Here is a 25,843-nt window from a genome sequence, read left to right as displayed (position 1 = left end):
GCAGCAGACAGAACAGATCTGAGGGAAATGGTGATGTGTGTCATTTGGATTTGCTAATCCATTCAACAACTGGAAATAGGACTAGAACTAAGAACATTCTGATTGAAAAGAGACATTAAGAATCATTATCTATCATTTGTCTGTCTTTTCACTGTCATAACCTAGTGCCCAGAACAGTGGTTATTCATTGATTGAATTAATGAATAAAAGCTGGTATAACTTGTACTTTAGATAACAACTTCTTAAAAGTATGATGAAAGAGGACACGTGGTATTTGGAAATCCAGAAGGATCTCACCTACCATATTATGAAGAGGAAAACAATCAGCTTTTGTTATTGCTGCTTTTTAGGTGGTAAATATCTTTGGAGGACATGGCATCAAGACAGTTTTAATCCATGGTTCTGTACCTTCCCCCTTTCACTAATGCAGTTGGTTCCTGATGCTACCGTTTCATTTCATAATGCCTGAGTAATAAAAGGTGATATATCCTTTGTATCGTTGGCCCAGTGATGAGAATGAATCCTTTTTTAGTCCTCCCTGTACATTGTCTGGCTTTTAACTGTATTTTAGGCAAGAAGCATTCTCAGGAAACCAATAGTAAAACTGTACATATTTTCTTAAAAATTGTCCTAATTATCAAATTTTTTTCTGGCTGAAAGATTTATTGTCTTTCTATTACAGAATACACTGTGCAGAGTGAGGATAAAGTGGTAGGATTTAAAGCAAGTACTGGCATTTCTGCAGAGTAACCATCCAAAATAATGGAATCTTTGCACAGTTTTTCTTTGGAATTATTTTAAAGGGGTGAAGGTGATGAGGAGGGAGGTGAAACTGATAACAGTGTTGAAAGTGACTTGGACTCAACATCACATCACTTACAACTGCCTTAGACATCCGTTTGAAGCACAACATGATATTTCTGTAATTATTTTACTTCCCTCTAATAACTGCATAGGAATACGTTTGTTTCCCCAGTGAATAGCTCTGTTCAGAGCCTTCCCTTATCTTTGTTTTCCAGGTTTCACTAGTGGTTGATATCATATGCATTCTCACAGGGAGACAGTGGATAAATCAGTACTTTTCCATCAAATCAAAGATTACATACAAGAAGTAGAGCAGTGGCATGTAACAAGTTTTGCTGGGGAAAGAAGGTAGAAAATGGACAAAATAACATAATTGTTTCAGAGAACAGAAATCTTAAAACGTAGGAAAATGTTATTCAACATAGAGTGAGTGTAATACATGTCCAGAGCTTTGTTTACCATAGCCTATTATATTTGTCTTTTTTTTTTTTTTTTTTTTTTTGCGGTACGCGGGCTTCTCACTGTTGTGGCCTCTCCCGTCGCAGAGCACAGGCTCCTGACGCGCAGGCTCAGCGGCCATGGCTCACGGGCCCAGCCGCTCCGTGGCATGTGGGATCTTCCCGGACCGGGGCACGAACCCGTGTCCCCTGCATCGGCAGGCGGACTCTCAACCACTGCGCCACCAGGGAAGCCCTTATATTTGTCTTTTAAATACTAGTTAGCTTATGGTTTATTCTGAAACCAAAGATTCTTGTGAAGTGTTAAACTACAGTAAGCTGCTGCTGTGAGATGTAAGATCAAGATGTAAAATTTAGTGAAATTATAAATTTAGTAATGATGTAGATTCATCATGTTCTTAGTAATATGTATTTGGTATTACAGAATAGTTTTGTTAATTACTTTGCATTTGTATTCTTGGCTCAAATCACAAAATAAAAATAACAGTATACCTATTTAAAATAGTCTTTGGTTAAATTAGATATTGACCTACATACATGTAAGTTGTAATTTCATCAGTTAGAAAAATTACATTGGATCATATTTAATAGATAGCCCCCCAGTATGGAAGCTACCCAATTCAAATGTAATATTCACATGTAATTTATTAGGTGTCCCGAACGTGCTGGCATTGCTGGAGGAGAAAGCCAGCACTTACTTGAACATACATTCAGAGGTCTCACCTAAGCTTTATATGTTCTAATGCTATCCAGTGCCAACCTTTTTTCCATGCTAGCCATTCTTATAATATTTTGTAATTATGAAGCTTTTCAAATGTTTTCAAAGGACTTTCATTTACACAACGATTTTTTCCGTACAAGTGCATGAAAGAGTGTCAAGCATATTATGTTCAGTGAACATCCAATGATTTTCCAAGACCTCTGAAAAGCGTATTGACAATTCACTTTGTTTAACATGGCCCAGTGTTTTCCCTGTATTTGCACACTGCAGCCAAATGAGCTGCCACATCACCAGTATCATTGTATTACTCTCATAGTTTAGAATCTAAAATTATTCTCCCCTGACGGTGGGATTGAAACAAAATGCTTCAATTTAATTTTAACACCCTTCTAATCTGCCCTCCTACATACTTGTGGGACCTTATTTCCCATTCTTTCATTCTATATTTATTGAGTTTACAAGATTCTGGATTAGGTTCTCCTGGGTTCACACACAAAATACATTGTCCCTGTCTACAGGAGCTTGCAGTCTAATAGAGAGGGAAAAATGCAAAATGCCATTAGGTAGACTCAAGGAGAAATAGATAAACTGCTAGCATAACACACAGGGTGGAGAGATGACTTCCAGTTGTAAGCATCAAAGAAGTGTGTATGGAGGCAGTGGGATTGGTAATAGAGATGAAGACTGGACAGGAATTACGAGACTAGAGACGGGAAAGCACATTTCATCACAGTGAACAGGCTAGATACATACAAGGGGTAATTCCTTTGGCTAGATCATAGTGCACACAACAAGAAATAGTAAAGGTGGAGAAATGTATCATTGCTAATTCACAAAATGTTTTAGTGTTAGGCTAAAGTATCTGAATTTTCTTCTAAAGTTGGTGGGTACCTGAAACCTAAAGGGCCATGTCAATAAAATATGTTCCCCTCATACATAGAGGGAAACATATAATTAATTTTGTGTCTCCTTTTTGACTCCTTCTCTTCTCCTATTTCAACCTATACACCTTATATACTCTAAATTATGTTGATAGTAGGACTGCAGGGTAATTTATTCACATTTTAACCCAAAGTACCCAGCACAGTCTCAAGGGTTCACTGAATGAATGGCTAAATGGATGAATGAAGAGACGGATAAATGTTGGGATGAATAGAATGAAATGATTGCTTTATTCTAAATACTGCTACAGAAAATTCACAGTAAAGACAAAAGCCTATGAAAGCAATGTTTATATAAACTATCACATGAAGACCAGCAAGTCTTCCTTCTGTTGAGAGAATGGTCAGATGCTTGATACTTTCACTTGCATTGAAAATAGTAGCTTCCTCACTGGTCACCCTGCATTTACTCTTGCTTCCTTATAATCCTACCAGAATCAGCTTCATAAAGAAGAATTACATCATTTCATTCCCCTGTTCCAAACCCTCCAGTGGCTTCCTACTTTATTTAGAATAAAATTCTTCCCACAGCTTATGAAGCCCTCCTTGATCAGGCCTCTGCCTATCTCTAGGCCCCCTCCCCTCTTCTCTTGCTTGCTTTCTTCCACGCACTTAAAGCCTCCCTTCTACTCTTCAAGTGCATCAACTTCAGCTCATTCTAACTCCTCTGTAACAGTTCCCTCTGCCTGGAATGATCTGCCTCAAGGTCTTCACATGCTGGCTCATTCTTATCCTTTGTTTTAGCTCAGATGTCATCTCATCAAAGAGCCCTCTGTGCCCCTCCATCCCCACCATGATCTTCCATTTCTCAGCCCCCTCACCTCATAACACTCTCCTTGATATATCTCTCTTCATAGCCATTTTCACTACCATATAGTTCACTTACTTGTTCACCTTTTATTTTTTATCTTCTGCCAACTGAAATGTACATCCCACAAGGACAGTTCCCTTATCTGTGGTTTACTACAGTGCCTACAGCTGGATTTAGTACACAGCAGACAATATTTGCTAATTGAATGAACCAATGCAAGCTAGTGCCGTATTTTTTTCCTGTGCAATCATTACTAAAGTCCCAGAAGAACATCCTGTATGCACCGCCTTGCTGTCTGTGCCAGGTCCTTTCTCCTTAACCCCTTTTATTCTGCCTTTTGCCTTCATCATTTACCTGCACATATCATCTTTTTACTGCTCATTGAACTCCAGATCCCCAAATCTGGTTACCTACCTTACATTTCTCTTGTATCTGACATTTCTTGAAATGATCACTTCTTGGCTGTATGGCTCAGAAACATCTTGAATCTCATGAAACTCTGATGATTCCTCTTCTGGCTTTAGTTCAGGTTGTGATTGCTGCCACTTTAAAAAATAAATGGTTCATTCTAGTTTTACCCAGGTTTGTGTTCTTTCTCTAGAATTTCGTCCATCATATGACTATATCTAATCCCAAGGTGTAGGGCCCTCTACTAAGGTCTAGGTGTTTTATCTCCAAATGCCTCTGAAGGTATTCCCAGCTGGTACAGCTGTGGTGGATTTGTAGTTAGGTTCAAATCCTGAGAATGTGATCTGTGTAACTTAGTCTCAGTTTCCTCAGCTATAAAATTAAAATAATACCTATTCTGTGAAGATCCAGAGAGATAACATATACATTGCCTCATCCAAAACCAACCACATGTTCCTGGAGCACTCGATAAATGTTTGTCATTATTATCATCATGAATTCTATTGAATATAGCCTTTGTCAATACCAAAGATAGTTCTTGACTGCATGGTAATACAAGCAGTACTCTATATAAAGAAGCTATATTTTTGAATCGTGCATCTACTTATGTGCTAAAATTGTTTAAAATAAATTCTACTGTATGTTTTAAGTTTGCATTGAAGTATGGCTACAGCCGATTGACAAGGAAAAAAAAAGTCATAAGATGGATATCAAAAAGTAACATTAATGAGCTGCTAAAGCTAAAATTACAGGAACTTATGAAATTGGTTAAACATAAAAACCATTAAACTGTTTACTGAAGCTTCACAGATATACTGCAGCTAATGAGCATTTCTGCTATTTAAATAAGCCCAAATTGAACACACATTACATGGATACATAATTAGTCATGGCAGTCAAACACACATAGACTTACTTTTAAAGCTCTATTTAGGGAATCTTTTCCATTTGATTTATTTTGTTAATTAAAATATTTTTCAGTATTCACTTATATTTTAATAATATTGTTTTCACAAGTAGTGTAATTTACTTCTGGCTTTCTCTTTGTTTTTATTTATGCTTTAAATGCAGCAAATGAGGATTTTATATTAAACATTTTTTAACCCCTTTCTGTAGTTATTTATATCACTTGATGGTATCATCCAGCATTTTAAAAAGTTCTTTCACTGAGAAGTATACATAAAATATTTCAGTAGCCTTTCCACTTTTTTCACTGTCTCCTAATTATCAAGAGGTATTAGGCACCCAAATGTGCATAGAATTATGATGATTATGGTCCAAATCAGATTAAAGGATGATCTATTCCTTCAAGGAGTTTGTAGTCTTAAGTAGATGGTATCATTGAATATAAATAAGCAAATCAAAGTGCAGCATTTGGGAATCCAACTGAGAATCTGAAAACAATCCCCATATATTTTCCTCAAGGACACTGACCTCCTTGAGGAGATCTCTTACAGAGAAAATGAAATCAAATCTTCAAGGAGTTTAGTGTTTTAAATAGATGGAATTATTGCAGAGAAATAAGCAAATCAAGGTGAAGTGCTTAGACAATTTTAATTTTGAATTGATTAGTCGGTCAGTTTAGGAAATGAGACTCCCTATAGAATACAGGTAAAACAAAAGGAGTTGCTACAGGCTATTATTGACATCCATCTTTTGTATTTAACTTGGGGAGTCTAAGCTTATCTTGGGCATGGAGGGAAAGAAAATTAAATCTGTACTTTTACACTGCCTGAATTCTACAAGCATATCCAAACTGAGCGTTATTTAACCATAGCAGTAGGAAAATCAAATAGTTAAATCAGTCAAAAGAAATTAGCCAATGCCTGTTCTTCTCTAATCAGTGTGTTTGTCACTGTAGAGACTTTCTTTAGAAGCTTTGGGAAGCTTTTGGAAAATACTTGGGTTTCTTCTCTACAATGAGCTGATTCTCTAATTGTGGAAATAAGACCTACAAGAAAGATAATTGCTGCCCCTTCAACCCCAATCTGCTTCATTTTAATTATTCCCACGGTTCCCAATAGTGAAACTTTAAGAGACTGTTTTTGGCCTATTCCTGGCTTTTTCTTTCCCTCACACCAAGGGTCAGTTGCAAGGAGAGCTTTGGAGTGAGAAATAACTGGATTCATATACTGGCTTTACCACCTCTTGGCTGTATTTAGGATGCTAATACCTACCTTAAAGAGTTGTGCTGTGGTCTAAATGAGACTACTGTATGGAAATATTCATCATCATGTCTGCCTCACACAAGGGATCAATGAATGCTGATTGTTTTCCTTAACGTTCTTCATTAGGTGAGGATGATATAAATGAGATGTAAGGAGTAACTAGGAGAGAATTTCCTTTCGTTGAATTGTTAGAACATGGTAACTGACTGCATGTTGAGATAAGTGGAGAGAAAAGATTCAAATATTATGCCAAGACTAAGATCTATTTCTACGTTTTTTTGAGAAGGAAGAATAGGAAAAAGCGGCAGTGAAGGTTAAAGAGTGATCATGGAGGCAAATGGAAAAGCGGAAAGTGTGGTGTCATTGAAGCCAAGATAAGGGACTTTTATGAGGAGGATGTGGTCATCTGTTGAATGCTACTGAGAAATCAAGGAAGACAGTGCCATGTGTAGGGTGAGACAGTTGAGGCACTGACCTGCCCTTGCACGATCTTGAGCCTAAGGACCTTCTTAAATCTTGTTCTCTGAGTGTCTCACCCCACCCCACCCTACTTCCTGAAGTGAGGTGATGACGGGAAGGGTCACTGGATGTGGCAATCTGGATCATCTTAGTGATAAGAATTTCAGTGAAGCTTTGGTGGTCACGATGAGTAGGAGACGTGAAAAAGTAAGCTTACTAATAATTGTGAAATGTGAAAATCCCAGAGGAAGCTTGTGAACTGGGTTTTAGATGTGACAATTTAGAAGGGACAGTAGAGTATCCACATTAGAATCTCTAACAGGCAGCTAGAAGTGTCAGAAAAAAAAGCAGAAGGTCGTGTTTGAGGTCATTTCCAGAGAGATGAAGTTAAAAGCACAAGACAACTATAATTTCTGACACAGAAAAGTGTAGTAGACAATATTTGAGAGCTGGGAAGAGGATGATGACAAGATGAAAACGAGCCAGATAGAGCCTAAGGACAGTTTAAAAAGAAGGAGAGTCCAGATAGAGTAGCATTCCGCAAATCAGAGAAGGAGATCAAAATTACCCTGATTCGTCTATTGGATGCTATAGAAAGGCAAAAAGGAAATCACGGAATCTGGTGACCGTAGAGACCATATTTTCATAAGAGGGATACACTGGAAGGAATAATTGGGTGGTAAAAAATGTAGGTAGTGTAAATTACTCCAGAAATTAGATAAAAGAAGATGTAAGAATGGCAGTGAGAAGAGAGAACCAGGTTAAGACCAGTTTTTCAACATAGGAGATGAGAGAGGAGAATATGAGAAAGGCAATAGTCTAAAAAGAATCAGAGATACTTGAGGTTCTGTAGAATCAGGAAGGTACAATATCAAGGTTGACTTTTGAGGGGTTTACAGAAAGAAAATGATGAATTGGCATTGTCCGCTCCATTGTGTTTGGGAATGGACAGCATATTGATTCGAATACTCAGAGGCAGAAGGGAGGTGTGAGAACAAAGCTCGTGCCAACCGGACTTGATATACTTAGTTGAAGGCATTCTGTGGTTCTGTCCCCTCCATACCCCAGGTTATTTTATTTAAACACAGCTCTGATATCCTGGCCCTGTAATTAGAATTTATTTGCTCTTGCTGAGATTTTGCTTTCAGCTCTGATTTACTGAGATTATTGCCTCAGCTCGCCTTTTTGTTTCATTGTGCTTTGGTCCTCTTGGCTAATACGTTATGTAAAATTAAACAACAAACACATTGATGAATTCATCTGTTTTCAAGATACTATTTTATTACAAATGTTGAAATTTTTTATTCCCCCCATTGTTTTATAGCATCTCAAACTCTCCAAAGAATACTAATAATCGTTCTTCATTATGATTTCTGTTGTATTGTTTTATTGTTTATGGAGAATTAATTTATATTTATGTACTAAAATATAACATTCTTGACATCTTTTTATAAATACTGAGAAATATACTTGTCATATGCTTGTGGGTTTCTCTTCTACATATATGACAGCACAGCTACATCAGTTTAATTGACCTTGGCAATCTGCATCTGCCAGTGATGTGTCCCTGAGGGACGGTTTCTGCAATTTTAAGCTCTGGCTTATTGAAGAACTTGTGTGTCACAATACAATTAAGTCTATATAAAAAAATCATCTCATGCATAACATTAAGTTGACTAAAAGTTCCTATTTCAAAACCATTTCTTGTTTTAAAGCTACCTCAGTGTGTCTTTGTTTTTTAAATAAGCTCATTCGAACATAGTAGTGATTAAAGCAGAAAATTAACATAAATCTTGAATGTTTGGTATGAATTAAGGATGTTTTCATTCCTTTTAAAGACTGCATAAAATTCCAGGCACCATAACATTTAACACATTTCTATCCCATTTGCAGAATAATATAGACTGTGAATAAGCACGTTTTGGGATTCTTTTTCAAGTTCTTTTTCTGTTCATCTATGGAACTACCAGGACATATGCTGCAGTCTCCAGCAAGATGCAATCTCATGGAAATCTGTGGGGAAACTGTGTATGATCATAACAGAAAATCCCTCTTCCCCCACCCCCATTATTTTATAAACAAGAAAGAAAATAATACAATCCTTCTATTAATATTCATTTAACACTTCATAGGATATGGCAAGCAGTTATTTGGTTTGCAAATGTAAATATACATTTTTCATCCACTTATGCTTTCATTCCTTCCAAGCTTGATAAAGGCAAAACAGAAGATATCCTTCTGAGACTTATTTTTATTGTATTCCAAGTTAAACGTATCAGCAGAGATGTAAGAGAGCTGTGAGGAGTCCATAGAAGGATAGTTACAATGATGAGGAGGATGAAAGTCCCTCTAATAAGAAGCAGCTAAATAAATGAACTCCTTCCTGACAAATTATGAATAAAAGCATATAGATTTTTTTCACTGAATCCTTAATTTGAGTTCTAAGTTAAATACTTTGGAGCTTTAAAAATATGATTAAGTAATAGAAATAGCTACATTTCAAAAGAGTCATCGAAATCATGAAAAGTGTTATTAGGATCCACAATCAGAATCAACAAAGTTTCAAAAAATTAATTAATCCCCTCTCTCTGTCTCTCATGTTTAAATATTGAGTCCACTGTGCCTACAGGGAAACGATCCTAATCATTTGATGTTCAAGTTGTAATGAATAGTCATTCTTGTGTTAGCTGCTTAGTGCCACTGATTGAAAACATTTCTGACCCACTAAAGCATCGCTTATATTCTTATAAGCTGTCCGTGTTCTATTTTTTTCAATTTTTTCAATGATCCTTTATCATTTGGACAAAGAAAAAGTTAAAATATTAGATATTAAAAGGCAAACAAATGATCTCTATTTTGATTGATGTAAGCTTTGCTATACTATTTAATAACATCATAACCAATTGCTTGATCTCTCATTTTTTTTATTTATTTCTTAAATGAAACTATGAACATGTGAACCTTGAAGCCCTCTAAAAAGAGTAGGGGGAAAATTAAATAGGTGATTTTCAAAAGGGGGCTGAGATAATTTTTACTGTGAGAGAAAAATTTTGTTTTGGAATACAGTGTCATAGTTATTTGATTATTTGTGAGGTTAGTTGGATGTTACAAATGATAGAAAAATTAAAAGTTTATATTCAGGTCTGACTTCAAGCTATAATTGAGTCAAATATTGAGGAAAGAGAGCATATTTTAAAAATTAAACATGAGTATGTATGAATGTTTAGAGACATAAAGTAATACAAAGTGTATCCAATGGAAAGACCCATGAGTAGAATAGTGCTTTTGAATTCACAAATAAATATTCCTAGGTTGGCTTATAGTGTTGGTGCTAAATATTTTAAGAAATGCAAGAATTACTTATTAAACTTCTAGTAACGTCTCCTATTTATTGACTGAGTTAGTGATAGAGCTCTAATATTAAAGTGAATCATACCATATGCATTTGTAAATCATAAAAAAGTTATAAAGCACGTTATTCATGAACGTCAACTTAATTCAGCAAGCATTTATTCAGCACCTACTATTTAAGGTGCACTGTACTGAAGAGTAGATTCAAGTTTTGCGAGACCTGAAGCCTATATAACTTGAGGACTTTCTATAAAAAAGAAAAAAATTACAAATTCAAATTTAGGCCTTGAAAGAGGCCCATGCAAGTGAGGGACCCTGAAGCTTAAGCTTCAATAACTTCACAGTATATATGTCTTTGACTCTAATAGCTGCTGTGGGAAATCAAAGATAACTAAGGCATAATCCCTGCATTGCTCAAGCTTAGAGTGAAATCTGTGCTAATCTTCAAGGATATTCTTGTAAAAAAATGAGGAAAATGTATAAGAGAGCTTTGATCTCCTAGTGAAATAATTTTGAATTTCTTCTCATTTAAAAACCATCTTTATTTCAGATCTCTATGTAGGACAAAGTTGTATCAAAGTCTTGGACAAATAAGGTCATTTCTTATACAGGAGAATTATTTTTTATCCCTTGCATGTGAGTGTGTGTGTGTGTGTGTGTGTATGTCTCTATACCATTCAATGATGGTGTGTTACAGTTACCATTATTATAATAGGTTGAATTGATGAGCCATGCTCACTATCGATGTTTTGCAACTCAGGTAACTGTCCACAAATGGTAGTGATGATCTGTTGTGCAACAGGGAACAAATGCTAAAGGTCTCTTTTCATGTGACCTTTAAAGACAATAGAAAAATTTTCTCAGAATGCCATTCTGTATTGAAAATAATTACATGAATATTTAATTTTACTCTCAATGAAGGGTGAAATTGCATCAGAGATACAAACAATAGAAGATTTTTAAATAAAAACCTGAGCATGATGGCATTGATCCATCTACTCATCCATCCATCCATCCATCCATCCATCCATTGAATTGAGTGTCTCTTATGTTTTAAGTGCTGTGGTAGGGTTGGTGGCACAGTGGTAAGCAGTATAGCATGGACACATTCTTGTTCTCATGGAACCTACAGTCTTGTGGGGAAAACACAATCAACAGTAGTCCCTTAATAGTTTTCTAGAATTCTAATATTCTTCAAGTAGAAAGCTACAAATATGCACCAGGGTTTATTTTATGTTTTTTTTTTTCTATTGCTCAGAAAAAAATAATTTTAGAATAACATGGTTTGGCTATTTTATTTTAAACTTAAATTATTCATCTATTCAACAACTAATTTTTGTATTCTAAGAGCTTCCAATATTTTCTCCTTTTGTTTATACTGTTATATTTTCTTTTCAATTGGAGTAAAAAATAACTCCCTTAGTCTATCTTGAGAAGCTGTGCTTAAAATTCATGATATGAATACCTGGAAAGAACATTTTATCTTAAACACTGGCTCAGTTTGCTCCGTCATGTATGGTACTGTCTACCTTTCTTTATTTCTTCTCTAGATTAACCCCTTAATCTAACTTATTTTCTTTTATCTCTTCCAAATATCCAGATCGTGTGACAAGTGAGTTTCCTTTAGGTAATTTTTCTTAAAGGGACTCAACCTCTTCCTTTTCCTGACATGTTTAGATTCATTGGAACACAGCATATTTAGCAGATAATTTAAATCTCTTTTACAGAGCAATTTCCACAAGGAACTAATGTTAATGGTTGCATTTGTAGATTTTTACAAAATAAAACAGAAATTACTGGCTAAATGTAACTGTATTCTGGGTCCATTAAATCGCTTAACATTAAGTGTAAGTAATTTGATGGAAACGTAGAAGATATGTCTTGTTTTGTTCATAAAACTTGCTGTGAAAGGAAGAGATTGGCAGTTGATTCAAATTCACAATATAACTTACATCTATGTTACACAGGAATAAATTTGGGTTCATAAGAGTAGTAACAAATTTGTGAAAATAATGGTCATGGACAAAGTTTTAGAAAATGTGTTTTATAACCATTAGAATATTTAAAGGACTGTAGTCTGCCAAACATCTTACACATAAATACCAGATCTGAAACATTGCCCAAATCTGTGGTCTTTAACACCTACATGTGAGTTTTATTTTGAATTGGTTAAGTCAGTACACTTTGAATGTATTGTTAACTAAGATATTTCATTAACTTTCCATTTTTATGGTTCATTAAAAACAGTTGCTTGAATCCCTAGAACAATAATTACATCATAATTTTTCTTAATTTTCAAATTATTTTTATGTGATGCACAGATTAGTCATTGCCTGTTGTCTTTCACTTTTTTCCAGTAAAAGAAGCCTTGAGCCCTATAAAATTTAACAGATGGGATCTCCCAGAAGTAGATCCAGAAACTATGCAAACCAGTGAACCATGGGTGTTTGCAGGTGGTGATGTTGTTGGTATGGCTAACACTACGGTGGAATCCGTGAATGACGGAAAGCAAGCCTCTTGGTACATTCACAAATACATACAGGTAGGTGTTTGCCATCAATTTCAGTTAATTTTTTCCAATGGATAAGTACTTCTTTATTTTTGCTACTCATTGATATGAGCATTTCTATAAGGTATATAGTAACTATATATGCAATAGGTCACATACATATTTACTTGGATAAATTTTTTTAAATGTGGACTGGATAGCAGACCTGTTTAGGTGACTGAAAATTCATTTATGCATTTCTACCAGTGGAATACTATGAAGTTATTCATCCTGTATTCAAAATATTTATCAATGCTTAAAGACATAGATAATACATTTATCAAATCTGGATGATATGCAGTATGATATAGAATCTATATTCCTAATAATCTTGCACAGTCCAGAAAATTATGTTGTCTGTCCATGTGGATCAGTGAGTTCCTATTCACTTCCTAAATTATATGCACCTAATTGAAAAGAAAACAAAAATTTTATAAATTTCAATTGTAATTATTTTTTCACTATTTGCTGTTATGATACAAATGCAGAATGTAAAAATGATAAAATATAAAGTTAAGCGTACTCTGGTACAGTAATTTTGTGCTCTTGGGGAAAAAAGCCATATCTACTAGATTTCAGTTGTCTTACTTTTTGACAAAATGCTCTGTTCTTTTCCTGCTCTATAATTTAACTAAATGTAGACACAGTAACCTCATTTACATAAAATGTTTCTGGAAAAGTTTGCTCTTGTAAATAAAATCCTTATTTTTCTTTCCTATTCAAGAAAGGCTCTAAATTCACGATATAATTCCTGCCTCCCTTCTTTTGATTTCTTTGGTTTCTCACATGCTAGCAAAATTCACTTTGTCTTTAATGTTTCCGTTTCCTTGAATATATTTCTTCCTCTTTGTCACCACCATTTAGTCTATTCTGGTTGTTCTCTACTCTTTCTGTAATTCATCCGTGACTACTTACTTACTAGGTAGGGCCTGGACTTGGTACAGATTACATCATATTTTTTATGTTCAGTTAACCAACCTACTCCCACCTCACCTTGGCATCTCTGAGTAGTGGGGCTTGAGATGTTGCGATCTGGGCCAGAGGGTGGTGTGGTGTCCCATAGAGGTAATGCTCTAAGAATGGGTGTAAACCACAGTCTACTGGTTGTGCATAGAGACAAAGGAAGCAGTGTTTGGGGGAGATGATAAGTCTAAAATTAAGAATTCTGTCCAAATCATTCATAAATCAAAAGGGGACTAGGCTAGGAAGAAAAGGGGAAAAGGAATGAAATTTTAACAGACAGAAATCTGGGAATACAAAGGAGACATGTCGGTAGTAGTTTTGGCTCTAGTTGCTGCAGCATCTGTATTTTGGAGAGTCCGTATGGCCTCAGAAATTCACAGCAGGAACAGTTCAAGACAACTACCCAGGATGGACTCCTGCTTTGCCTTTTTCACTTTTTCTGTCCCAAAACTTATCACTCTTTTAATTTTCTCATTCTACTCTTATTTCTTATTTTCATAGTGTTCTCCCAAGGCTCCTAAGTGTGTAACTCCGTAATCTGTATCTCCAGTAGAGCATTCCATGATCCAGCTGTCTGCTGAACATCTTCACTTGTCTAAACTACATTTCAAATTCACCACTCCATTTGGATATATATTTACCTACACTTCAAACTCACTTCTTTTAAACCAAACATGATCTCCTAAACTTGTTTCATCTCCAGTATTTAACATTTCTGATTCCTAGAGTCAAATCCTCTACATCAGTGGTCCTCAAACTCTGGATTACTCAGGCTAATAAAATTTTCAAAATCAATTTGAAAACCAATATAGGGCTGATTGCTTCTTGTTTTGCTGAGTAACAGCATTAAAATAAACACTCAAACACATGAAATTATAATATTTACTCACATTTATTAACAAGAAAGTTTATGAGAAAAGTAGGAAACAGCACAGTCTCAGAATAGAGATAATTCTTAAGAAAACACAGTTGAAAGATTTATGCTAGTGTGTTCACACACCTATTTTTCTCATAAAACAGCACTGCTGTACACACCCTTATTTATGAGTTATTTATCTGAATTTTCTTTCTTTTTTTTTTTTTTTTTTTTGCGGTACGCAGGCCTCTAACTGTTGTGGCCTCTCCCATTGCGGAGCACAGGCTCTGGACGCACAGGCTCAGCGGCCATGGCTCATGGGCCCAGCCGCTCTGCGGCACGTGGGATCTTCCCAGACCAGGGCACGAACCCGTGTCCCCTGCATCAGCAGGCGGACTCTCAACCACTGCGCCATCAGGGAAGCCCCAATCTAAATTTTCTTTTCTTCTTTCTATCATATATGCCTGGTCAATTCTACGCCTGTAAAGACTTTCATACACTTATTTTAATTTGCTTATTTTTTGTGTGAAATACGATTTTGGGTTGACCAGACATCTCACTGACCAGTCTGTTAACTCCTTGAAGAAATGAAGGTAGACCCAGGAGAAGGGAAAAGGCTTTTGTGCTACGCCAGATAAAACCTAGTGAAGATGTGAATTCAGTTTGCAGAAGTGAAAATGGTGGGAAGGCAGAGACGCTAGAGAGATTTGAAACAGTAAACTTGAACATAGGCAAGTGGAGAATGGCGTGTGTTATTGTTTTCTAAATATTTAAATCCATTTGTAGCTTTTAAATTAAAAGACATAGAGAATGTTTACTATATTTTATGATGATGGTGGTTTTGTAGTGCTTCACAATTATCATTCAGGAAGATTCTTAAGGGTATTTTTTTTTTTACTTCCCTGTTATCTTTCTACTTCCCTGAATCTGATAAATGTGTGCTGATAAAAATGAGCAATCATTTTAGTTAGTTTCCACTTACTCATGAAAGGAAAGACACAGACTCTTAGGTATTATGAAAAAAAGTGCATGTGCTTTAAATATATATTGCTAGGAATGATAGTGTTTAAAATATAAAAAAAATTAAAAATTTGTGACCAGTAAAAGTTTTGGGTTTGGCTGAAGAATTCAGATTTGTCAAAGAAAGTATTGAATGACATTTTAGAAATGCAGTGAAAACAGAAGGCAGATAAAATCTCTGTCAGGTAAAATGAACACTTTCACTATTATGCGAGGGTGTTGGATACAAAGTGCTAAGCAGTTATGAGACTAAAAAGGAACATATAGACAAAGTAGGATTTTTCTCTCTGTCAGTAACTTAGTTCTGGCCTCTATCACCTCCTAAAATTGCCCCCAATTTCCCCCTGTCAAATCCAAAGCCCCTATGCTGCAGCCAGAGTCATCTTTCTAGAATACAAATTTGATCCTAATTTCCTCACTTAAAACCCTTCAGAGGCTCCTCTTTATGCTCAAGATGAAGTCCAAACTCCTTAGCTTGTGATACCAATTTGAATTTCCCCTAACACATCAAGATATCTCCTACATCTGGGCCTTTCCTGACTCCACCCATTTCACCTGTCTGTATCCCGCTTGTCCTTCAGGTTTTGCTTCCTTCTCCTCTTCCAGAAACACTTTCCTTCTAGTGTGTTCTTTAGCATCCTATGTTTCCCTGATTGAAGCCTTCTTACTGGTCTGATGCTACACAAGCCAGTGGCCTGCTAGCTTACTAATATACCCTCAAAATAAAGAGCGTATTCATCATTAAATAGGAAAAAATGTAGGGATAATTGATTTTAAAGGAATTTAAAGAAGAGTTAAGAAAACTAATATATTTGTTATATAAGTTAATTAGCACTGTAAATAACTAGTGTTTTCTTACCAATGTAGCATTAGTTTAGAAAAATTTATATAATGCCTGAAGTGTATTCATGAATGAAGGTTTATAACACCTTGTCTTATGTTATACTTTGGGGAAACATGCAACACTAGACAGTGGACTTAAAAAAATGATTTTATACATACATTATAGTATTAATTCATACATGCAATCATTGCAGTTGGATATTTAGAATTTCTTTGAAATACACTTTTTCAGGTAAATGTGATTATTTAAAGACACACATGTTGGGATTTCAGTAATTCCCATAGTTATCTGAAGTGAGCTTCACTTAAATTTTATTAGTTAATTTAATCAATTACTACTTATTGAGTACCAGCTGTTCGGTCTAACACTTGACTTTGGGAGGGTACCAAAGTGAATAAATGAGGAGAAGTATAATAGAGTAGTTAGAAATTTGAGCTCTGAACTAAACAGATCTGATTTCAACAATACTTTCAAACTGTATGACCTTGGGAAAGTCACTTCATTGCTCTAAGATGTGGTCTTCTTAGGGGTAAAGAAATGATTTATTAATAAAGGAGCAATAATAAAGTTGCTACCCTATTGGGTTTCAGGGAAGAATACATAAGGGAATTTATGGAAAGTTCTTAGTAAAGAGTCTGAGCTCTAAATATTTATTGTTTGTGAATTATTAGAGATTATTCCCTTTGGACTGTTAAAATGGTATCAGAGAAAAATTATAAAAGAGGAGATTTGAATAGAAAGTCAAAGTATAGTATTTTAACAGATGACGACTGAAAGAGGCTGTTTCAGGTCATGATGAGAACATTTTATCTAGCCATTCATTTTTGCATCCATATGCATCCATCTGTCTATCTGTGTAGTCATTCATGCATGGATTCATTCATTCATTCAGTAAGCAGTAGTTTTTTAAAATGGTGCTTTACAAATAGTTATGGAAGCATACATATAATACAAAATAACAAATGCAGTAATAAAAAATGTAAAGGCACGAGGCAGTATGGAAGAGTTAATGATTGATTCTGCCTGGAGGTGGGTATCAGGATATGGAGTCAGCAGACTTCATAAAAATCAAGATACACATAAAGAGGGAAGATAAAAACTGGAAGAATGCTGAGTGATTTGAATCGCTGGAACTTAAAGAAGCCTACTGGATAAGATTGCATAGCTTGCCCACTGTGCAAGGGCTACCCAAACAAGGGTACCAGTTGGCTGAAATTCAGACCAAGCTCCACTCACCGAACAATGGCATCTTTTGCTGTGCTGCTTCTATTCAGAGGCAGGAGTGCCTTCCTTGAATTTTCACAAAGGTGCTTTCTGCCTCCTCCCTAAGCCTTGCACCTGTGCTACAGCTTTTTCTTTTGTTTTCACCAAAAGGCAGTCTGAGCTAGTGGAGGCCCCGAACATGGAGACTATATAGGAAAAATGGGAGAAAGGATCTGGGGTTTATTATACTGGGGTTAGAACATGATGAGAGTACCCAGTTCGGGAATTTAATGTGGAGTATGTAATGAGGCAGGAATGTGGTAGGAACTGTTTGAATAAAGAAGTGATAGTGTCAGATCTGGAATTTATAGAGAGAGAAATATTTTTCATTTTGTCAACATTTCCCTCCTTGTAAGTCATTATTTTAAAATATTAAACTTGCTCTTCTTTAGTTGTACTAATAAGTGATCCAGTATGACTTCACCTCACTTGTTTATAATACTATGATATTAGTGGAGTCCAGGCATATTTGAGTTTTCTTCTTTCACTTAAATGAGAATACTGACTATCTAAGATAACTTTGACAGTGTACCCAAAGAAAGAGTATGTAACTGAAAGAATGACTACAGGTAAACAAAAAAATTCTATAAATTTTCAAATTCGCACTTGTATCTTTGTAATGGATTTATTTAACTAGTGTGTGTGTGTATGTGTCTGTGTCTGTGTGTGTGCATGTATGTGGACAGATGGATAGATAAAAAGTTCTGTAATAGGAAAAAAAAAGAAATTAACCACATTAACCCATCAGCCTTCCTTCTCTAAAGGAGCTTATAATGATGTTTGAATTCAATTATTTCATCCATGTGAAATAGTTAGAGAAAAATATATATGACATAATAGAAAGCTAAATTTACTATAACAAATAAATGCTAAATTAGTCAAAGAACAGAAATCAATGTTGACTAGAATTATTAGAGAAGACTCAAAAGAAGTAGTCCCTGATTTTTATCCTCCCTGGAACATGCCTTTTATATTCACTTGTCAACCGTTGAAATAACAGCCACTAATTGTTTAGCATCTATCATACATTGTACAGTTTTTGGTTATAATGACCCTGTTAAACAGGCATCATTATCTATGTTTCATAGCTGGTAAAAATACTTTACCAACTTTACCTACTTTACTTTAGGCTCAAATGATAAACCTATTCAAGGTCAGTATCCTGTTAGAAATGAAGCCAAGATTTGAACACACAAATGTCTAGCTGTTAAGTTCCCCTGTACTGGACTACTTCCCTGGTACTTTTCAACTCTGGAATCTTAGTTTTCTTGCCAATTAGCAGCAGTCCTTGACACCTTCCCCTACAGTATGTGTTAAAATTTAAAAATATAATAATGCAATAGAACTTCTCCTGAGAGTTCCTCTGTAGTTTGAAACTGAAATTAAAGATTGTGATTGGAGGCTGTAGTCTGTGTATAACTTAATTCTGGCCCAAAATATACCTTAACCAAAATGATTAAGTGTATAGAAAAGTTCTAGGAATTTGAACTTCCCAGAGAAAGAAAATAGAGGGGCAATTAGCTCAGTTAGTATGATTAAAGTCTATTTAATTATTAATTGGAGTAAAAATCAGACATTTAATTATATAGGTAAATCCAGAACATTTATCAATGATAAATTGGTTAAATCTAGAACATTTATTTAAAAACACGGGAGTACAAAAAAGTTATCTTGTCCTATGAAACAGTTATCAATAATTGTTTGGTTAATCCGAAAAAGTTAAAATGGGACTATAAAAAGGATATACACATATATTAAGCATATCATTTTATTTTAATGCATTTAGATATTTTCTCATTTTCATTTCTCTTAAAAAAAATAAGCAGGGCCAAGATCTTTTCAATCCAGTCACTGGAGTTCTAGAATATTTCTTATCTAAACCTAACTATAATATATTGTCTACAACTTCCATTTTTGTTTTTTAAAGTGGAACCACATTTTCAAGGAACGTACATAGCAATTTTCTGGGTTTTTATGATTGCCCTGAAGTCATTTCAGTTGTTTCTGTCACACTTAATTTGACAGCAACTGTTTTTTAGTAACTCACCTTTTTATCATATCTTTTGGAAACATTCAACTTAGTTTTCACAGAATCAACCCTCTTTCTTTTCACATTCGTATAGCTCACCGATTTATATAATTTTTATTTACACTTTGAGCCAACACAAATGGGGTAAAGAATGTACAACTGACTCTTAATAAGCACATAACTCAACAGGTGGAGTAGAAGGTTCATAGGCACACAGGAGCACCCCACCCATTACAAAGATTCAGTACTCCTTGGCATTCCTTTGTATATCTCAGAGAGGAAAAGGAGAGAAGAAACTAGTCTAGTGAATCTGTTTGGTGCAAAGAACTTGGTTAAGAGAGTGTAAAAGGTGCCTAAGGTCCTACTTTACCAAAGAGGACGTTAATACCTTAATACCAAATGTTCTTTACAAAAATACAATCATTCAGAAGATTCAGCACTTACTTTGTTCTAGTATTGACATACAAACAAAAATTTGGTCAACGTAGAGGGAAAAAAGACTATATGATATCTCACCATGCTATGGCCTTCTCTGAGAACTTGGAGATAGAATACAAGCTAAATTCTTCTAAGTCTAATCCTAGATCAGAAGTTCATTTTTCCTAAAGTAATCATGGTAGTTCTCAGAAAATGATCTTGTAAACAGGAGACATTTTGTCAAATAAAGCAATCTAAATATACGGAAATTATCTCAAAAGTCACAGGTTTGATTACATCATTAGAGTGATCCTTTAGTCATGTCACTATTCTGTGATTCAGAATTCTATTTTAAATTCACTATCTCTTATATGTAACATTAAAAAAAAACACTATTTATTACTGGTAGTGGATGGGTTTATCTAAATGTACATGCTGCTGCTATGAAAGCAGTTGTGGTACAAAGATAAATATTGAAAGGCAAAAGACAAGAGTTATTAGTGGAAGGATAAGTACGGAATTAATAGAAACTCAAATAAAGGACAGAATTTGTATAGAGCTTATTCAACTATAGGCAAGAAATGAAAAGGATAACACCTGGTTTCTTCTAGGTAGAATTCATGAGAAACTGCAAAGGGTAAGGAAGGAGGCATTGGGTCATTAAACATTAAAAAAAAATGTTTTGGTTACTGAGCTTACAAGTGACTTTAGGTGTCACTGAATACTTAGTTACAGAATAGTTGAAGTTAGGGCTTCCCTGGTGGCACAGTGGTTGAGAGTCCACCTGCTGATGCAGGGAACACGGGTTCGTGCCCCGGTCCGGGAAGATCCCACATGCCGTGGAGCGGCTGGGCCTGTGAGCCATGGCTGCTGAGCTTGCGCATCCAGAGCCTGTGCTCCGCAACGGGAGAGGCCACAACAGTGAGAGGCCCGCACACTGCAGAAAAACAGAATAGTTGAAGTTAAATAGTTACAGAATATTGTTTCTTGGCAGTCAGCATTTGAGGTCAACTTTCTACAACAAAAAGTTAATTTTATTATTGGTTTTGTTTCAGTGTTCCTTCTATGTACATGAGTTTGTCTACATGCATGTTCCCAAATGATATTCTTTTTTTGTTTTCTCAAACTTTACCCTTAATTAAATAAGCTGTATTCCTATAATAAGTATCCATGTTAAAGTGCCTGATACTGTTATGATTATTTCATTTATGATTATTTCTTTATGTTATACTTCCATTTTGTCAATCCCTCCTAAAACTAATTGTTGTGGCAAAATTATCTTAGAATGTATGTACAAGATACACGCATAAATATTAGAGCATCATACTAGATCTAAAATGTCTTTCCTAACCCTGTAAGATCACAGAGCACAGGTATCTTTTAAGTTTTAGTTTTCTACAGTGTTTTTTCAGCTCAACTTTCTACAGTGTTGTTCGGCTTCAGTGAAGCTTATATGATATTTTAATGAAGGTTATAATGAATTTCTCTCACAGTTAATGTGATTCTCCTCAGTTGTATGTAGTATATGGGTATATTTTGAAATAGGTGTTTGTAAAGTTCTTCAAAACTATCATAAATTCCTTGCATGGATAACCTGCTTCTCTACTGCTTGAGGTTTTTGTGTATTTTCTTTTGGTTTCATTGAGGCACAAAAGAATAGTTAGTTGTTGAGAGAACTAGATCTCTCAGGGGGTTAGTAATGAGATACAGAGCCTTTAACCTTTTGGTCACTAGTTCAGATCTGCCCCAGGTCAAGAGTGACAGAAAGTCATTACCATCTATCTGATGGTAGTTCAATAGGCTATGTGAAACAAATTTGTGATTTCAGTACCTAGAGAGAGAGACATGACATAGTCCCACCATATAGTGAGTGAGTACAACATGGTAGTTGTGGTTTTAGTTTGAAGAGAAAAGAGTCATCCAGTCATTGCTAAGTATTTCATTTTCTCTCTGTGAGCTGAGACTCCTCTTGGTGGATTTGTTAATGGAATGTTGTGAGAAAGCTAGGTTTGTGTCTGTGTTTTTTTTGTGATTTGAGACCATGAGATTCCCATCCAGAGGAATCCCTATCTGTCATTGTCACTAATAGGGTAAAATTCAGCCTCACTAAATTGACTTTTAAAAAGTGATTTCAGTCTCAGATGGTGATTAATTCAAGATTCAAAGTTACATCATTCATGTCTGCTGTTTCTTCAATGCCCTTCTGCATATATTTTTTTTAATGTTTCATTTTCCTCTTTAATCATTAATTTTATCTACATTTGGACATATGACTGAACATTTAGAGAGGCCTATTCATTCTTGTGAATCTCTCACATGGGAAATACTGAGTTAACAACCAAGAATAGAAAATTGTAAGGACACTTTGAAGATGGGGAATTCAAAACTGGGCACAGTGCAGAAGGATCATTGCTATAAAGCTAATTGAATTATGTGCATTCATATCAATAAATGAAATCTTTCACCTTCTGCCATCTTTAGGATTTGAGATTATGTGAAGGATTTTATCTATCTAATACCTTTAGTGAACTGTCAGGTTATTAAAACTTTTTGATTTGGGGGTCTCTTCGAAAGGTCTCTTTCTAAAGAGAAAAAAGTCCTATGTTTATACTTGAAAGATGTATAAGATCACAGCATTTTCTTAATACTGGAATATTTACAATTTTATTTTATATTGGGGTCAGTGATTTTCCAAACAAACCCACACCGTTGGATTGTTAAAATTTTAAACCTATCTCTCATAACATCTATGATGTGAAAATAAAGCCCAAAGAATGGTAGTGACAGTGCCTTTTGTTTAAGATTTCTGTTCTGAACAAAGATGAACAGTTGCTAAAAAAAATATGACAGTCTGGGATTTTAGAAAACAAACTTAGAAGAAATTATCTATGTCCAAGTCTCTCTTGCTTAGAAGACCTTCAGTGCCAACTTTAAATAAAAGGCACTTATCATCATCATTGCTTAAGATATCACTTTAATTCCACATCTTCAAAGGCATTCTTTTGCCCTGAAATATACCAGTGGTTTCTACAGTATCTGAAGAAATATGATTTGAGAATTAGAAATTTAAATTGCACAGGCTTAATATTAGAGTATTTCCGTTACCCTTTGCAGGTTTTGAGGCAGCTTATTCGACCTTACAGTCTCACCAGGAAGCTAATGGGAAAGCCTTGCAGCAATCTTCACAGGAAAGTTTCCAAATGTCAAGTGTCATCTTTCCAGCTGTTAGATGAATGGGTAGCCAAGAGGCATTTATTTGGGTGTGCAGCCCCTGTGAAATCTGGGTGAGGCAGGAGAAAAGGCTATAATTTTGTGGTTAGTTTACCAGCATTGGTATAGTTGCAAATATCTTAGCCAGGCAAAGGACTTCATTTGTGGTTTAATGATTGACAGCCCTCTACAGTCTTCTTCTACTTAGGGAATAAAAATGCCTTTCAAAAAAGGCATCATCAATATGTCATACTAATTTTTGAATCCTCCACTGCTTCAAATAAAAACAGTCTTATCAAGGGAGCTGGTTTCTTCTCTAAACCCTTCTCCAACTGAGAGGAGGTAAGGCTTTTCAAATGACAGCTGTATTAAAATCTTGAGGCCTATTGAAAAAGTGTCCTCTAAGATATATTTCAAACTCTTTAATTCCTGTGTTAAAAGAAAATTGGTATAAATCTTTGGCCACTGTCAGGTTGAAAAACAATGAATATCAATAAAAAGACAGTTTTAAATCATAATGGATTTAGTTTGAGGTAGTGATAGCCTCCGAAAAATAATATTGAAGTATGTCATGGCTAAATGCTGTTTCCATGCTAAGTTTTTCCACTTGGTCAGGATCACAGTATTGAGATGACTTCAGCCCAATTGCTTATTGGGAAACTGGACCTTCAGACTGAAAAAGAATCAGAAGTGCATGTGATCTAATTTGTATCCCTTTCAATGGGAAGTAGTAAAGTTAAATTCGCTTACAGCTATTGAAAAATAAAGTCCATTTTAAGTGTTGTAAATAAGCATACAATAAACCCTATAGTGCTATCTATAGAATTTGCCTTTGGTGGTACATTCATGTTAATTTTTGGTGTATTCCCTAGCTAATGTTTAAAGTAATTATTAAGTATCAGAGACAATACTTTTTCTATTAAAAATTTCAATTTTAATAATGTGTACCTTTTTGCATATGAAGGGGGATTTATTTTTTATATCATCTATATGTTGTAAAAGGAAATCAAGGAAAAACTGAGGAATGAGCCTATATCTAATGGAGCTATCAAAACAAAACTATCTAGTTGGTGATAGGGGAAGAAAATGCCATGACTAATAAGTAATTTTAACGCCTTTTATTGACTTTGTATAAGGTTCCAAACCTTATTAAATGGCAGCATTTGACCTGAAAAGTAATTTAAAATGAAATTGTCTCCATAAAGGCAGAATATTTCCTTACCAATATAGCAGTAGATTGCTACTTCAGGCAGATAACTCAAGATTAGAATGGGTAGAAAAAATAACTCTGAAAATTCTGATCCATGCCATACAGAACCTGATCTCAGCGTGTGCTGATGTTGAATGAAAGAACTTAGCCACTGCAGTGTCACTTGGTCCAAATGGGCTATAGACGTTAAGAATTCTATGCCAAATCTTTAACACCTTAATGCCTGGAGCTGTATAGGGCTAAGGACAATATCACAGTAGAACAAAGAACTAAAATTCTTTAGGTTGCTGGGGGAAATTCAAATGCAAAATAACTCAGTTGAAAATTTTAGCTAAAATTTTATTCTCTGCATTCAATGATTTATTAAAGTTGACTCTTAATACAAGCTGTAAAGAATCTGAGTTTGGGATTGATATGTACACATTACTATATTAAAAATAGATAACCAAAAAGGACCTACTGTATAGCACAGGAAACTCTTCTCAATATTCTGTAATAACCTAAATGGGAAAAGAATTTGAAAAAGAATAGATATATGTATAACTGAATCACATTGCTGTACACCTGAAACTAACACAACACTGTTAATCAACTATACTCCAATATAAAATAAAAATTAAAAAAAAGAAAATTATCCTGATAAGGTGACGTAATGGAAACCTAAAAGTCAAGAGACCTGGGTTCAAGTCCTGACTTAATTATTCATTAATTCTCCCTTCAGACCTTTGGGAATGTCATATTGCCCTTTGGTTATCTCACTAATGGCTCTGAGGCAGCACAATGTACTTATAGAGGTGGAATTCCCAGTTTAAAGACTTGAAACCGGTTAAAGTTTCTGATGTGTTATCTTGTGCCTCACTATTTTCATCCATAAAAAGGACAAAATTATAATTTTTTTATGGTTCTGAAACCCAAATAATACATGTTAAAAATAAAGAATCTAATCTACTGAATACCTGCTACATGCTCATTTCCTTTTTAGGAGCTTAACATTCATGTTACACTGAAAAATTACCTCTGGAGTAACCATTTTTCCCCCATTTTACAAATGAGAAAACCTATGCTGAAGTTGGTTGAGAGAGATATGAATATCATCTGATTCAACCCCTTAATACATAGGGCAGGAAGCTGAAGAACAGACTTTGAAAGATTAAATTCAAGTTATAGGAGAATTGAATAATGGAACTATCTTCTGAAAGGGCTTTAAAATAAGTATGTTAAAGATCCTCAAAGAGATAAAGACAGCAATAAGATCCACAAAAAAGAACAGGAGAAATGTAATGCCACCGTTAAGGTGTTGAAACTCTGTGATGGCCGTGTTGGGGCTGTAGCCAAGTTTTTTCATCCTCAGCCCTGCTGTTC

At 35.1% G+C, this 25,843-nt stretch overlaps 1 protein-coding gene across 1 annotated transcript in view; it reads left to right on the top strand.

Moving 5' to 3' along the window:
- Nucleotides 1–25,843, top strand: part of DPYD (dihydropyrimidine dehydrogenase) — an 809,439-nt gene that overhangs the window by 374,227 nt on the left and 409,369 nt on the right. Inside the window, exon 12 of the mRNA XM_060026070.1 lies at nucleotides 12,479–12,663. Coding sequence (XP_059882053.1) covers nucleotides 12,479–12,663 — 185 coding nt within the window. The remainder of the gene's footprint in view (nucleotides 1–12,478; nucleotides 12,664–25,843) is intronic.

This window comes from Delphinus delphis, chromosome 1, assembly GCF_949987515.2.
Source record: "Delphinus delphis chromosome 1, mDelDel1.2, whole genome shotgun sequence".
Classification (NCBI taxonomy): domain Eukaryota; kingdom Metazoa; phylum Chordata; class Mammalia; order Artiodactyla; family Delphinidae; genus Delphinus; species Delphinus delphis.
This window is presented reverse-complemented; position numbering and strand designations above follow the sequence as displayed.